Source organism: Magnolia sinica, chromosome 2, assembly GCF_029962835.1.
Source record: "Magnolia sinica isolate HGM2019 chromosome 2, MsV1, whole genome shotgun sequence".
Taxonomy (NCBI): domain Eukaryota; kingdom Viridiplantae; phylum Streptophyta; class Magnoliopsida; order Magnoliales; family Magnoliaceae; genus Magnolia; species Magnolia sinica.
This window is the reverse complement of record NC_080574.1, coordinates 42,872,973-42,887,651: the sequence shown is the minus strand read 5'-3', so window position 1 is coordinate 42,887,651 and position 14,679 is coordinate 42,872,973. Positions and strand designations below refer to the sequence as shown.

The 14,679-nt window shown below is 38.9% G+C and overlaps 1 protein-coding gene across 1 annotated transcript in view; it reads right to left on the bottom strand.

Moving 5' to 3' along the window:
* The window catches only part of LOC131237045 (protein GRIP), a 157,557-nt gene that overhangs the window by 84,205 nt on the left and 58,673 nt on the right, over positions 1-14,679 (bottom strand). Inside the window, exons 6-10 of the mRNA XM_058234682.1 lie at positions 12,697-12,783; positions 12,423-12,503; positions 11,532-11,657; positions 1,461-1,569; positions 1,289-1,368 (exon numbers count right to left, since the gene is read on the bottom strand). Of these exons, the coding sequence (XP_058090665.1) occupies positions 1,289-1,368; positions 1,461-1,569; positions 11,532-11,657; positions 12,423-12,503; positions 12,697-12,783 (483 nt within the window). The remainder of the gene's footprint in view (positions 1-1,288; positions 1,369-1,460; positions 1,570-11,531; positions 11,658-12,422; positions 12,504-12,696; positions 12,784-14,679) is intronic.

Here is a 14,679-nt window from a genome sequence, read left to right as displayed (position 1 = left end):
ACCTCAGATTCATGGACACTTGTTTGTTGAAATAGGACCATTGGATATTTTTCATTCTTAACCATCCAATAAATGTCCACCAATCTGATTGTCAAACGATGAAATGAGCATAATTTTGGGGTTATGATGCCATCTAAACTATGAAACGCAATCTGGACAGTTTAACTTGAATTAGTCGTGTGCTATGTTTGCAATTTTTAAGTAATTTCTAAGTGGCTGTGTATCATCCATCACACCATGTCAGAGAATTAAAGTTTTTCTCATTTAGAAGCTAACCTTCCATGATACTTTAGAACCATATAAAAAATGGTAGTGACTCTTCGATTGTATGCATGGCATAGTTGTACGACAACCTAGAACGTCCAAATTGTTGACCCACCAATCTGATAGTCAGATATATAAAGAAGCATAATTTTGGTTCATCATACATCTAATTGGACCCAAAGTTTGGATGGTTTAATCTGAATTAGTTTTAGGATATTTGAATGAATATAAAGGACCCTATACAAAGGAAACTTATTTCAATTCTTCTTTTCTTTGGGTAATGTTATGAGTTCTGAGTGTGTAATCATGTGTCATTTAACATTTCATGAAGAATCATTGAAAAATTCTATCATTTCTCCAATGTTTCCATAACATTGCGATGTATTCCCAGATATATCTGAAATGTCCTATGCAATACTGATATATTTCCATATCCCATGGGTGCAACCCATGCATTGATACCGATACCGCGAACATTGGTGGGGCCCACACTCCAATGAGAACATTATTCATCCAAATTTGTCCAATCAGACCATTATTTGGTCCTAATCATTCATTTGGACACTTGATCTAGTCCAAATCCTCAATCAGATTGATCTGGACACTTGCTGAGGTGCGGATGTTCAATCTGCACCCTTGATGAGCCTGATAACTCTCATCACCCAGCAAAGGGATCCAACCTGGACCCAGATTGGATGATCAGACAGCCTGGAAGCATCAAGGCAGACATCATATGATGGTATGCAATTTTAGATTGAGGTCGCATTAAAAAAATGTACTGAGGCTGGCTCTATGTAATGGAATTTGCTTGCTGAGCAAGACTGCGAAAGAAAATAGCAACAATTAACACACCTTGCAGTACATGGTAACTTCGAAGCTATCCAATAAGTCGAGTATGTTAAATGTGTTAGGAGCATATATGGATAGTTTTAAAACTAAAAGGATGCAATAATTTGCAGAATTGGAGCTTTGAATCTTTGTTTAGGTTTTGCATATCAAGTTAAGTGTTATGATAATTAAATACCTCTTCCTTGGCATCCATGAGTTCAGAATCTCTCGTATTTAGCAGTTGGTTTTGTATTGACAACTCTAGTTCCAACTGACCTATAAAATAATAAGACCAAAAAGTGATGTTATTTCTAACATGAACAACTCATGCAATCAAATAACAGTCTCATTCAAAATTTCAAACATACTTCTCATTTTAGCTGCTTCAATCTCTAAGCGTAGACAGGTACTCTCAGATGCTTCTAGCTTAGATTTGAGTGCCTGATAGGCAGCATCCCAGATCTCTTTTTCTTTTTCCTGAATGCATTATAAATATCAAAGGGAATGCAAATTACATAAAAATAATAATTAGATGTGAAATCCAATACCTTATTCAAAAGAAGCATATATAAATATGTATAATTGACACAAATGGCCATTTAAAAATACACACACACACACACACACACACACACACACACACACACACACACACACACACACACACATATCAAATATGCATGGGCATTCAATGCAAAATGGCCACATATAGCTACTGAAGGTTTGTGGAATAAGTGAGGAAAGAGTAGCAGTTTATTGATTAAATGAAGATAATATCATGGAAAATCAGGGGGCTCGGCAATCCAGACCACAGGCATGTTTGGAAGGATATGTTTAAAAGGAGGAACTGTGATGCAATATCCCTACAGGAATCTAAATTGGAAGCAGTTACGGACAGGTATGTTAATGAATTATGGGGAATAGCTAACAAACAGTATTCTTTCTTTCCAGCTCAATTGCACTATGGTGAAGATGGTTTTAGCTGGGTATTGACAGTGGTTTATGGGCTAATTGATTCAAACAGGCAGGAAAGTCCTTGGACTGAACTTTCCTCCACAAATGGCAGATGAAAACCCATGGTGTGTGGCCAGGGATTTCAACAGGATCTGATTTGTATACGAGAAGTCAAGCATGAGAAAGTTTCCCACACCTGTGAAGTAATCCGCATATTTCCTTGCCAACAAGGTGATCGATTTACTTGGACCTCAATGATCTGCAAAATCCAGTCATGCACTAATTGTATAGATTCCTTGTCACCTCCTATAGAGAGGTTCACTGTTTAGATGATAAAATCTGTCCTTCCTAGACTGGCTACTGATTATGGTCAAATTTGCTTGGAATCATCTGGAATTTCATCCAGTCCCTTCCTTATCAGTTTCAGAATTGGTGGATCCAACAGGATAGATTTGTCGACCTGGTTGCGGACTGATAGAAAGAATGCGGAGTGGAAGGATGGGCAGGATGGGACAGGAAAGGAGTTACGAGTTCCGACAGGGAGAATTGATAGGAAAAAAAAAAAAAAAAGAAGAAGAAAAAGAAAAAAGGTGATTATTACGAGGCAAAAAGGGAAGAGAGGGAGACCCTAAAGCTTGAATATCAATCGATTTTGAAAAAAGAAGACGGGGCTTGGGGGAAAAAACCAGGAGCCTTGTGGCCAGAAGAGAGATGATGATTACAATTTGGGCAGGCCACCATATGAAGCCTGGGAAGTAGTGCTGGAGAGGTGAAGCCGTAACCCAGCTACATAGAAAAGCATCCTTCTCTCATTGGGTGGAAGATCACAATGATCAAAGATGTTTTATCGAACATTCCAATTTATCACTGCTCACTATTTAGATGCTTTGCCAAGGTTATGGCTAAGTAGAATCTATGCTGAAGAAATTACTTTGGAATAACTGGGATGATGGCAACAAGCATCATCTTGTGGTTTAAAAGATGTGTGTAAGCGAGTGAAATCTGGCAGTTTGGATACAAGGCTCATCCAGCATGTTAACACCACCTTACTCAGTAAATGGTGATGGAAACTGGGAAATGGTGAAATTCTGCTTTTGAAATATATTCTCTCACCAATGATTATCAGTGAATAATTGAGACTTTCTTTTTTTGGCAAGCTGATGAAATTTTATTAAGAGAACCCCCTTAAACAAAAACTAAGGCGGTTACAATCCAAGCAAAGAAAAAAGACTGCAAACATCCTCGGTTTACAAGCTGGAAACCCACTCCGCCACAGAGCCACCTCAACCTTCCTAACCAATTCTTCCACTCCTATTTTGAAAGCATCAGTTGTTCTGTTCAGTGTTTTAAATATCGATGATATCGGCCGATATATCCCACAATATATCTTGTATCCCACCTGTGTGATACAAAATGCGTAGGTAGTACCGATATATCCCACCTATTCGATCGATGAGAATTTTCGATTTTTGATCCATTTTTTTAATGTAAATCATGTTAAATCAATATCAAATGGTTACAAATCTATGATTCTTCATGGTTTCCATGAAAAATCATGGATTTGGAGCTTCAATGTTGAGATTTGGGGGAGAAGGGACAGGTTGCGAAAAATTGGGAAAAATCAAAATTTCTCAATTTCTCGCAAATCAGTTGCAATCTTTGTATCTAAACATAAAATCAAACATGTAACCTGCTATAGTGATTCTTCTTTTGCTTTTCAAGGTATTGTTTGTATTTCCATACGTGTTTTCTTACGTTTATAAATTATGTGAATAGACTTTAAATATACTTTCATCAGTTCAGTTGGAGAGTGCATGTATTAGGACCCCATACAAAGGAAACCCCTATTATGTGCACCTTTTTTTTTTTGGGTAATGTTTTGATTTCTAAGTGTGTATTAATTTCTTTTTCAACAATCTTTGAAGTTTCCTTGAAAAATTCGACCAATTTCCCAATGTTCCCATGTCTCCCAACAACAATGATACATTACGCAATACAACCGATATATCCCATGCGATAACCGATATGTATCTGTATCCCAAGGGTGCGATACATTACGCGATAACGATATTTAAAACATTGATTCTGCTTCCCCCAGATCACCTAAAGAACTACCTTCAGAACTAACTGTCAAATTGCCTAGACATCCTTTCCACTCCCACCACCATGCCAGGCCAACAAGAAATCTTCTATGGACTCCGACATCACCCAAAAGATGTTGAAGAGAATGAGAAAGGATTCACACATTTCAAGGAAGAGGGCAATGAATGAACAAGATATTTACCAACTCAGCATCATCCATGCACATCACACAAACATTGGGGAGAATCAAAGATCATCTTTGGACACTATCGATGGTGAAGACCCTCTTCCTTCCAACCAACCAAAGAAAGGGCATAACCTTTGCAGGCACCATAGTTGGGACATCAACAAAGCTGATCGCAGAAATAGATATGATCTTGAGAGCAATATCATAGTGAATTAACGAACAATATCAGGTACAGGGTAGGAATGGGGGACAAAGTGCACTTCTGGGAACATCAGTGGTCAAAGTCCCATATTTCATCCATTTCAATTGCTTTATGAAATTGTAGCTATCAAAGGAGGTTCAATGGATAGGTTTTATCAGCAGGTTACTCTTTGTCCCAGTTGTTTGCCCCTTTGGAAGAAAGTTACTTTCAGCATGCTGGTGTGGACAGGAGATGCTAGATCCTTGAATCTGACAGTACCTTCTCAGCACCATCAATGATTTGCTTCCCAAACAAAAAGGCACCTTGTGGTGCTGAGATTACTATTCCCAACACATTCTGAAGCTGAGTGGCTAGGATCTTGGCCAGAATTTTGTACAGGCTCCTGATAAGATAATTGGCCTAAGTCCTAGAGATTTTCCACACCTTCTTTTCTTTTTTCTTTTTAAATTAACACAATTAACAATGCCCCCATTTCTTTTGACACCCTTCCCAAGTTATGAAAATCCAAAATGAAATCTAATAGATCCCCCTTGAGAGATTCCCAAAAGACATGCAAAAGATATAGGAAAACTGTTTGGACTGGGAGCCTTATCGCTGCCCAATTCTAACACGGCTTTCTTGATTTCTTCCTCCAAGGGAAGCTCTAACTAATTAACCTCTGATTCATTGATCCATTCAAAGGGAAGTTTGTCTAGCTTCAGTCTCCTTCTGTGTTAGCAGTAAGAAGATTACTGTAGAATTCCACTACTGCCTTGCATACATCCCAAAAGACACGCAAAAGATATACGAAAACTGTTTGGACTGGGAGCCTTGTCGCTGCCCAATTCTAACAGGGCCTTCTTGATTTCTTCCTCTAAGGGAAGCCCTAACCAATTAGCCTCTGATTCATTGATCCATTCAAAGAGAAGATTGTCTTACTTCAGTCTCCTTCTGTGTTAGCAGTAAGAAGATTACTGTGAAATCCACTGCTGCCTTGCATACATCCTGCATATTGTCCACCCTGTCCCATTCAACACTACATATGAGATTTTGTCGTCTTTTCCTAGCATCAGCAATGTTATTGTAAAAACTTGTATCCTTATCGCCCTCTTTAAGCCATACAGCCCTTTATCACTGCCTCCATTTTATTTCCTCCTCGTGAACCTTTTGCTAATACACAAACTTGTGAGCATCTCAGGCTGCTTCTCCTACTCCGATAACTGCAGACATTTAGTGTCAAGAAAGTGAATTTCCTGAAGGATGTCCTGCTTTCTATTCTCCACTTCCAAAAAATGGTTCTTTCTCCATTCTTTGATGAGAACTTCCAACTATTTTAGTTTCCACATGAAACAGAACTCAGCTGACCCCTGCACCACTAGAGACACCCACCAACATTTCACCTTCTCTGCAAAGCCATCCTCTTCAAGTAACATCAGTTCAAGTCAAAATAGGATTCACTCCCATGCTTCCTCCTTGGTGTCTATAACCATTGGGCAATGATTGAGGTCAGATGTAGCAGACTTAGTTGCGAACTCCTGGACAATGATTTTCACATTCGCCTTAAATAGGAAAATGGTCTGGCCTTGACCAAACCAACCTGTCTTGGTAATTGATCCATGTGAAACAACAAGCCTCTAATGGCAAATCGATCATGCTAGTCCACCTAGTCGGAAAATTTGTCATATTGAAGAAATCAGCATGGAGACCATTGTCACATTCACCATATGAACATCCACCTGAAGGTGCTCCTATCTTTAAGCTCCACTGTCATTAAAAATTGAACTGATTGCCACCTCTATTTTCTACAAATACCATTCTTCCATCTCACTGCAATACCCTTGGCTGAACCAATGGCATCAAGGGCTGCCTATTCTGATTCATGACTTCTCCAGATCCTTCTTAACAGAGTTAGATTGAAATTCTGTAATTTTGTTTCTTGGAAGGCCGCCACCTGTGCTTTCTTCCTGCAGCAAGTTTCCCTGATCAGCACCCTCTTTTCCACAGACACCAGCCCGCAAGCATTCCATGCTAATATCTTAATGAGGAAACCGTCAATACCCCTTTCTCTCTGTCTTCATTACTCCTATTCACATCATGCTCTGGAAGCTGTCTTTTCTCAATCTTCTCTGCTTGCAGAGTCGAACTTGCCATGACATGCAATCATCCCATTCTTTGGCTCTTTTAACCTTTTGTATATACCTTATGTTGAACAGTGTTGAGATCATTTCCAGCTACCCCCTCCTCTTTGCATTAACCACAAGCCTGCAAGCACAGTGGTTCCTATCTTGCAGAGTCTCCTAATACGAATTCTCCCCACCTCTCTATATGGCTCCGTACACCTATCCCCCGACAGTAATTATGCAATGAAAGGAAGCAAATCCTCTGTCCGCATTCCCCTTGGACCCTCGATATAACTGTGTTTCATCATTTTGACCAGCGCCTATGCCAAAAGGATTATTACCTCAGTGGCAGCTGGATTTCCTGCACGCAAACTCCACCCGCTAAATATGGAGATTCTGTGAGGAAGAAGACAGGCTGTGGAGGAAAATTGTTGCAGCTAAATATGGGATTCAGGATTGTGGTTGGTTCGTTAAAGCTTCTTCCTTATACAGAGATTCAGGAGTCTGGAAAGCGATCATGGCTACCCAACACCTCATGTGTAGGGGTATATCCTTGAAAGTGGGAGGGGGTTCGTGCACTAGGTTTTGGGTCGATATATGGTGTGGTGCCCAGCAACTTCAGGTTTTGTTTCCTGTTATTGCTGCACTTGCTCCTAACAGATTCGTTCAAGTGGTCGATTACTATTCTTTGGTTGGGGATTCGATAATGTGGAACCCTCAATGCCGCAAAAACTTGTCCGATGTTGAGTTTGACGAGTATGTTGCATTATTGGCTCTCCTTCAGTTGGCTAAGTTGGAGAGGATGGAAAAAGATAGGGTTTCTTGGTCTGGTTCTACATCTGGGAAATTTTCGATTAGATCTCTCCATTCTCTCTCCTATGAGCCTTCTTCATCTACCTCAACACATCTGTTCCATCATTGGTTCTATGGGGCTCCTCCTAGGGTCGCATCCTTCGTTTGGTTAGTGGGTCGGAAAAGAATTCTTACTATCGGCAATCTCCAAAGAAGAGCGATGGTCGACTCTAATAAATGTCTGATGTGCATGGGTGATGAGGAATCGATCAACCATCATTTTATTCATTGCCCTCTTCCCAAGTCAATTTGGGACTATTTCTTTTCCTTGTTGCATGTAGATTGGGTAATGCCGAAAATAGTTGAAGAATTGTTATGGGCGTGGCATGGTGGTAGAATTGGTAAGGACCGTCAGATCTTATGGCAGTTTTTTGGGTCATTTGGGGTGCTAGGAACAGGCATTGCTTTCGGAATGTGTAAGCGGGGGTGTCTGAGGTGATTTCTAATGTCAAAAGGCTCGTGAAGGATTAGGCGGTCTATGTTGAGGCAACCTCAGTTGTCATTCATTTCTAGTTGCTTGTCTTTGCTTCTTGGGGCTTGTATTCTTTTCTCGCTTCGCAAGTTTTTGAATAAATTTTCAATTATCTCCCTCAAAAAAAAAAAAAAAAAACTCCACCCACTCGAGGTGGCCTAAGGCCCTTGCAATCATTGTAGTTTCCTGCAATCCTGCTCACCACCATCCGCTCTGACTGACTCAGGAGCTTTCCTCCTACCTTTTTAAGGCCCAATCTTGTTTAGAGATGCATAAAAAGGAACACTTCTAAATGTTGTCATCAACTGGACCCAGTGTTTTAAGTATCGACGATATCAGTCGATATATCCCACAATATATGTTGTATCCCACCTGTGCGATACGAAACACACAAGTAGTGGGATATATTCCACATGTTTGATGCGATGAGCATTTTTTATTTTTGATTCTTTTTTTCTGTAAATTATGTTAAATCAGCGTTAAATTGTTACAAAACCACACGGATTGGGAGCTTCAATTTCGAGATCTGTTTGAGATTTGGAGGAGATTGGCCGAGCTACGGAAAATTGAAAAAAAAAAATCAAAATTTTCCAATTTCTCGCAAATCTGTAATCTTTGTCAAACATGTATATAACCTGATCTAGTGATTCTTCTTTTGCTTTTGAATGTATTGCTTGTGTTTCCACACGTCTTCTTACATTTATATATTATATAAATAGACTTTGAATATACTTGCATCAATTCAGTTAAACAAAAAATAGATTAGGACCCCATACAAAGAAAACCTATTATGTGCACTTGTTTTTTGTAATGTTTTGATTTATAGGTGTGTATTGATGTCCTTTTTAACAATGACTGAAGTTTCATTGAAAAATTCGAGCAATTTTCCAGTGCTTCCCCATGTTTCTAACAACAACGATACAACCGATATATCCCATGCGATAACCAATACATATACATATCCCAAGCGTGCGATACGTAACGTGATACCAATATTTCGAACACTGACTACTGACTAGACCCCACTGGGGGGGGGGGGAGGGCGCACACTCTCATTAACCAAAAGGGATTGATTACCCATCTCCATCGCTAATGAAGTAGGGTTAATGATCTTACTCTTAAGTGTCTGTAAGTTTGAGAAAGGATGCTCCTCTCTCAAGATTTTGGATACAACGGTTGGTCGAGAGAATCAACGGACCCGATCCCTCAATTAAATTACTGCAATAACTTTCTAGCCCTGGGATTATAGAACGGGATAAGATATCATCATAGCTATCTCCTGTTTGATCACTAGCACGTGTTACCTATCCTCCCGACAAAAGCCAGTCGTCATTGAACCTTTTTACCCCAGGCTGCAGAGGACGTGATGGAGGCTGATTGAGGATGCCTCACCGTCTTGTCTCCTTTGTTTGGCTTCCAACATGTGGCCTGCCTACCCCCGTCGACTTATTACCCCCAAGACACCAAGCATTTATGCTCCACCTTCCCTTTTCCCACCTACACTGGAATCTGTGGCTGGTTGGCTGCTCACTTTCCCGTTTCTAGGATTTCGAATTAGAGGTCCTCGTGTCTCTTCTATCATCACTGAGACTTGGAAGACAAGCTCCCCAATCTGCATTTTAATGAAGTTGGAAAAAGGAAAACCTCCATGTGCGAACTGAACCCATTCCATTCTCAGGGAGATCTCATCAGTCTCCTCTATTGTGCCAACAACCTCTCCCAACGCCATCGGTATTTCTTTTCACCATGTTTCTACCAACCTGGAACCATCCCGCACTTTCAGTAAACTGTGTCCACTCCACCCAGGGCATAATATCAGCCATTGGACCATCTAGTGATATGGCTTTTCCTTCCTGTTATCTCGTTTTCTAATATGTGGTTGCAAGTTGCAACACCACCCACAGATTCCCGCCATCAAGAGATCACTAAGAACTCATGCAACACCAAGGCCTATCTTCGGCTAATCCATTTTTTTACTTCAGTGTTTGAGGCTCTGCATCTAAGACATATACCACATAGGTGTCTTCCATCCACTTTCAACAATTTTGAATCACTTCTTCCTCTATCAACATTGTGCAGCCCTTCCCAATTACCTCATTCTAAACCCAAGCTAGCATATTCGGTTTACCTCTGTCTCTTCTAATGAACTTGCTCGTGCCTTCAGTAGTTGTCTCCAACCACCATGTCTCTGAACAAATTTTCTTTCGATTCATTATCCAAACACTGGAATGGATTCTTTTGATCTATCTTCCCCCAAACATTGCTGCTTTATTCACCCCTGATCCAGTCTTTCTCGGAAAAGTTTGATGTTGCACCCTTCCAGTTTGGTTTTGTTTCCTGTTTCCCTTCGATTTACGCCTGATTTTTGTCAGGTCATACTTTGCCATGCTTACCTTCAGTCTCCTCCCTCTGGACAAATTTCAATTCATCCTATGGATTGTTGACTCTGGCTCTTCCTTCTTGCCAAGTCTGAGAAAGGCGAACCCCTAACGAACCCAGTCTTCTTATCAACTGGAATGAAATCCTCCAATGTTCCCAACTGCCCCAAATCATTTACGGAACCCAAAAACATTCCGAGTTTTTGAGAAGTTCTCAATGATTGTCGGTTCCTATTTTGATTTTGCTGATAGTTCACTTTCATCTAAGCCTCCTCTTTCTCTGCCATTTTGATAAATCTTTGCTGAAGATGGAGGGAGAAAGGGAGCCCGAAGAAGATGGATTAAGTGATCGAAAGCCCATGTCTCAATCCAAATATCCATGTGTCTAACCATTCTCTTCTAAGTGATTGACTAATTTGAAAGGAAGACTAACTATAACTTTTCCCTGGATTACCAGAAAAAACTCCTATGAGATTCTCTCACAATCCTCATTGTCCTCCAACTACAAGACAAATTCGAGGAAGAAGATATGGGTAGGAGGATAATGAGGAAAAGGGTAAGGCAATATTTTCTTTAAACCTTTGATCATAAGTTGTGGCCAATATTTGCTTTAAACCTTTTTATCATAATTTTCCTCGATGAATTGATTTACAATGATCATACTATCCAGCCTGTGGGCTTTAAGATTTTAAAATCGCACTGATCGGGTTATACTTCATCATCACTCACCTGCAAAATAATAGTTAAAAGAATTTTCTGTTTTTGTACCATGGCTCACCCACAGTGGAATTCTGTAGGATGATGGTTCTGCACACACTTGCACAGCCCGCCCCTTTCACATGTTAGACTGGATTAATGTGAACTAATTCATCTGGAATGGCTGGCACATGAAATATGCTACATTTGAATATAGAAGATACCATGCATGTTATTTAGATAACTGTAAGCATTTTAACATATGCAAACATAATAGCTCCATAATCCTAATTGAGGATGGACAGTTTCTGTCAAAATGATGATAAACATTTGAACAAGCATCTATTGAGCCAGTACGGTCATAAAGTCCCAAAGTTTAGAAGTCCTCGTCATTATCCCACTTGAACAAAATAATGAAGTCCAACAGATAAGAGAGGTCATGATTTTTGTTCCCCATTGACGTACAGAAGCAAATGATATGCACATACTCCAACACTCCAACAAAAGTAAATCTCACATGTTCTTGTTTGAGATGAACAATTTCTCCTTTTGCTTCCTCTATTGCAGCTCCAAGCCGTACTGCTTCACCAGTTGAAGCTGCATCAAGCTCTGCATATTCAGACTCTTTTTCGGCAATTTGAACCTGTGAAAGAATAGATACATACTAAGCAACAATGTAACTTGGAAGTTCGTGTAGTACTCAGCAATGCTCCGCTACCCACTACTTTTAAATGGTAAGAATACTTTAATTAGCACCACTTAAAAGAGAGGACAACAGCATGAACAAATGCCTAAAAGGGATCCAGCAACAATCATAGGAAGTTAAAAACCGGCCATTGAACATTTGTATTACATGCATGACAAGGAATAAACACCACACAAAAGGAACCACATATACAACATTGCCCTTTACAGATGTAAATTTTATCATATTTCCAAATAACTGCAAAAACTGCTGCAAAAATGATAAATGAGTTTTGTGATATTTGGTGTACAACTGAACTGATTTAAAATATGGCTTCTATTCTAACTCACTAAAATATTACTGAATTTGGTCCCAAGTTATTAATTTTGGTACTTCTGCAGTCTGGACCAGCTAAATGTTTGGGATGCAAAATCACCAGTCTTGTCCCCTCTATTTGGTGCCAGTTTCTTTCAGATGCAAGATGATGATGATGATAAAGATACACAATTTGAGCATGATAGTCGTATAACTGTACCACAACGCCATAAATGAATAAACATACAGCAACACAAGTCACTTGCAAAGATGAAAATGCAGAAAATTTATACACACACACACACACACACACACACACACACACACACACAATTCTTTCCCATTTTCTATCTTTGCCGGCAACTAAATACAACATAATCAAGAAACTAACACAATAGCGAATCATACTTGCAAAGATGATATGGTTTCAGCTGCTTTGCTTCTGTCTGATAATGCATCAGCAAGTTGGGCTTCTAAGCTTTCTAAATGCTGAAAGAAAACATAAGGGAGAAGAAATAAATAAGTAATTTCTCTGATGCGCTGAAAACATACGGCCTTAAAAAATAAATAAATAAAATTAAAAAAATTAAAAAAAGGAGGAAAAAAGAAAAGAATACAAAAAAAGAAAAAGAAAAAGAAACTTTAACTAGTTAAATAAAATGGATGCTGCACTGAACTTTACCTTCTGGTGTTTGGCAGAAAGCTCAGAGATTGAAGCTTGCCTTTTCTCATCCATAGATTGCAGTAAGCCTTGCATGTCTTCTAACCTCTGTGAATATGTGAGAAAATCTATGAAATGAGAGGAAAAAAAAAAAAATCTTACTCTCTAGTACTAAAATATTAAAGAGAGCAATGTCAATGCAAAAAAGTGGTTAAATATTTAAGAGAACAAGAAAGAAATAGCATACTAATCGGACAATTTAGTAACCAATCACCATTGTATTTATGTTTCAGACCTTTTAAGATAACATAAGCAAAGACAATTTATTAACCAATCACCAATGTTGCCGTAGTTTCCCACCCCCCCCCCCCCCCCCCCCCAAAACACACACATGGCACCACCATATGCAAAAATACTTTAACATTCATTATAGCAAGCTGCTTCATGAAGTCAATGGAAAGCACATCGCCTAGTATTCCGGAGCTACGACGCAATTTGCAAGGAAGAATTCCTAATTGACACTTTTTGATAGAAGTTAACCGTACTCTTGCATTACAACAAATGAAGATGAACCAAATTCATATTAAGACGCACTAGCAACTCTAGATTCTGAAAACTGGATTAATGCAATGGATGGGGAAATTTATTCAATGATTAAAAAAATCATGTTTGGAAGCTAGTTGACCTTCAACTTGGTCGTACAACAATTGCAAATAAGTGAGTAATCAAAACAAAAGAAAAGCAAATGGTTCGAATGATAAATATAAATCTCGTTTGGTGGCAAAGGGTTTCATGCAAGAAGGTGTCCATTATTGATAAACTCTCCCCAATGGCTAGGTTTACATCAATTCGAATGATTTTACATATGGTGGCGTACCTGGACTTAGAAATCTACCAGATGGATGTAAAGACAACATTCTTGAATAGAGACTTATATGAAGATATTTATATGCAAAAACTCATAGGATATGTTGAGAAAGCTCTGGCAAACAAGTTCTACAAACTTTTGAACTATGTCTATGGGTTGAAACAATCATCTAGGCAATATTACATGAAATTTCATGAAGCCATCACTTCTTTTGGATTCTCTATGTATGAAGAAGACCACTATGTCTATGTGAAGCAATCTGGGAGGCATTTTCTAATATCATCCTTATATATTGATGATATTTTATTAGTTGGTAACAATATGGGAATACTATTCTCGACCAAGGAATAGCTAGCTATCTTCGATTTTTGAGATGAAAGATCTTGTAGAAGCGAACTTTATAATAGGATTGAAAATCACAAGAGATCGTTCGAAGAATTCTTTGTGCTTGTCGCAGGCATCTTATATCAAGAAAATTTTAGAACGATTCAAAATGCACAATTCAAACCAATTAAAATTTCAATGGACAAATATTCTAAATTAAATAGAACTATGTGTCCTCAGTCTGATATTGAGAAGCAGTCTATGCCATTTGTACCATATACTAGTGCAAGGTAGCCTCATGTATGTTATGCTTTGTACCAGGCCAGATATGTGTTATGCAGTAAGTATTGTGAGTCAATATCAAAGTAATCCAGGACAAGCATGCTAGCAAATAGTCAAAAGAATTTTCCACTATCTTCGATGAATGAAAGTTTACATGCTATGTTATCAAGGCACTAAGCTAAAAGTGCAGGCTTATTTTAATGCATCTTAAGTAGTTGATAAAGATGAAAGCAAGTCTAATTCAAGTTATTTGTTTATGTTGAATGGAGGAGGTACTTCATGGAGCAGCAAGAAACAATTTCCGACCACACTTTCGACCATGGAAGCTGAATATATCGCATGTTGTGCGACAGTCTAAGAAGGCATGTGGATTATGAGATTTTTAAAAACCTTAGGTGTTCTTGCTACTAAAGGCCCTCTCCTGATAAAGACGGATAACATGTTGGTTGTTGATCTCGCAAAAGATCCAAAGCACCGCAAGAAATCCAAGCACATAGAAATTAAGTATCACTACGTTAGAGATTAGATGA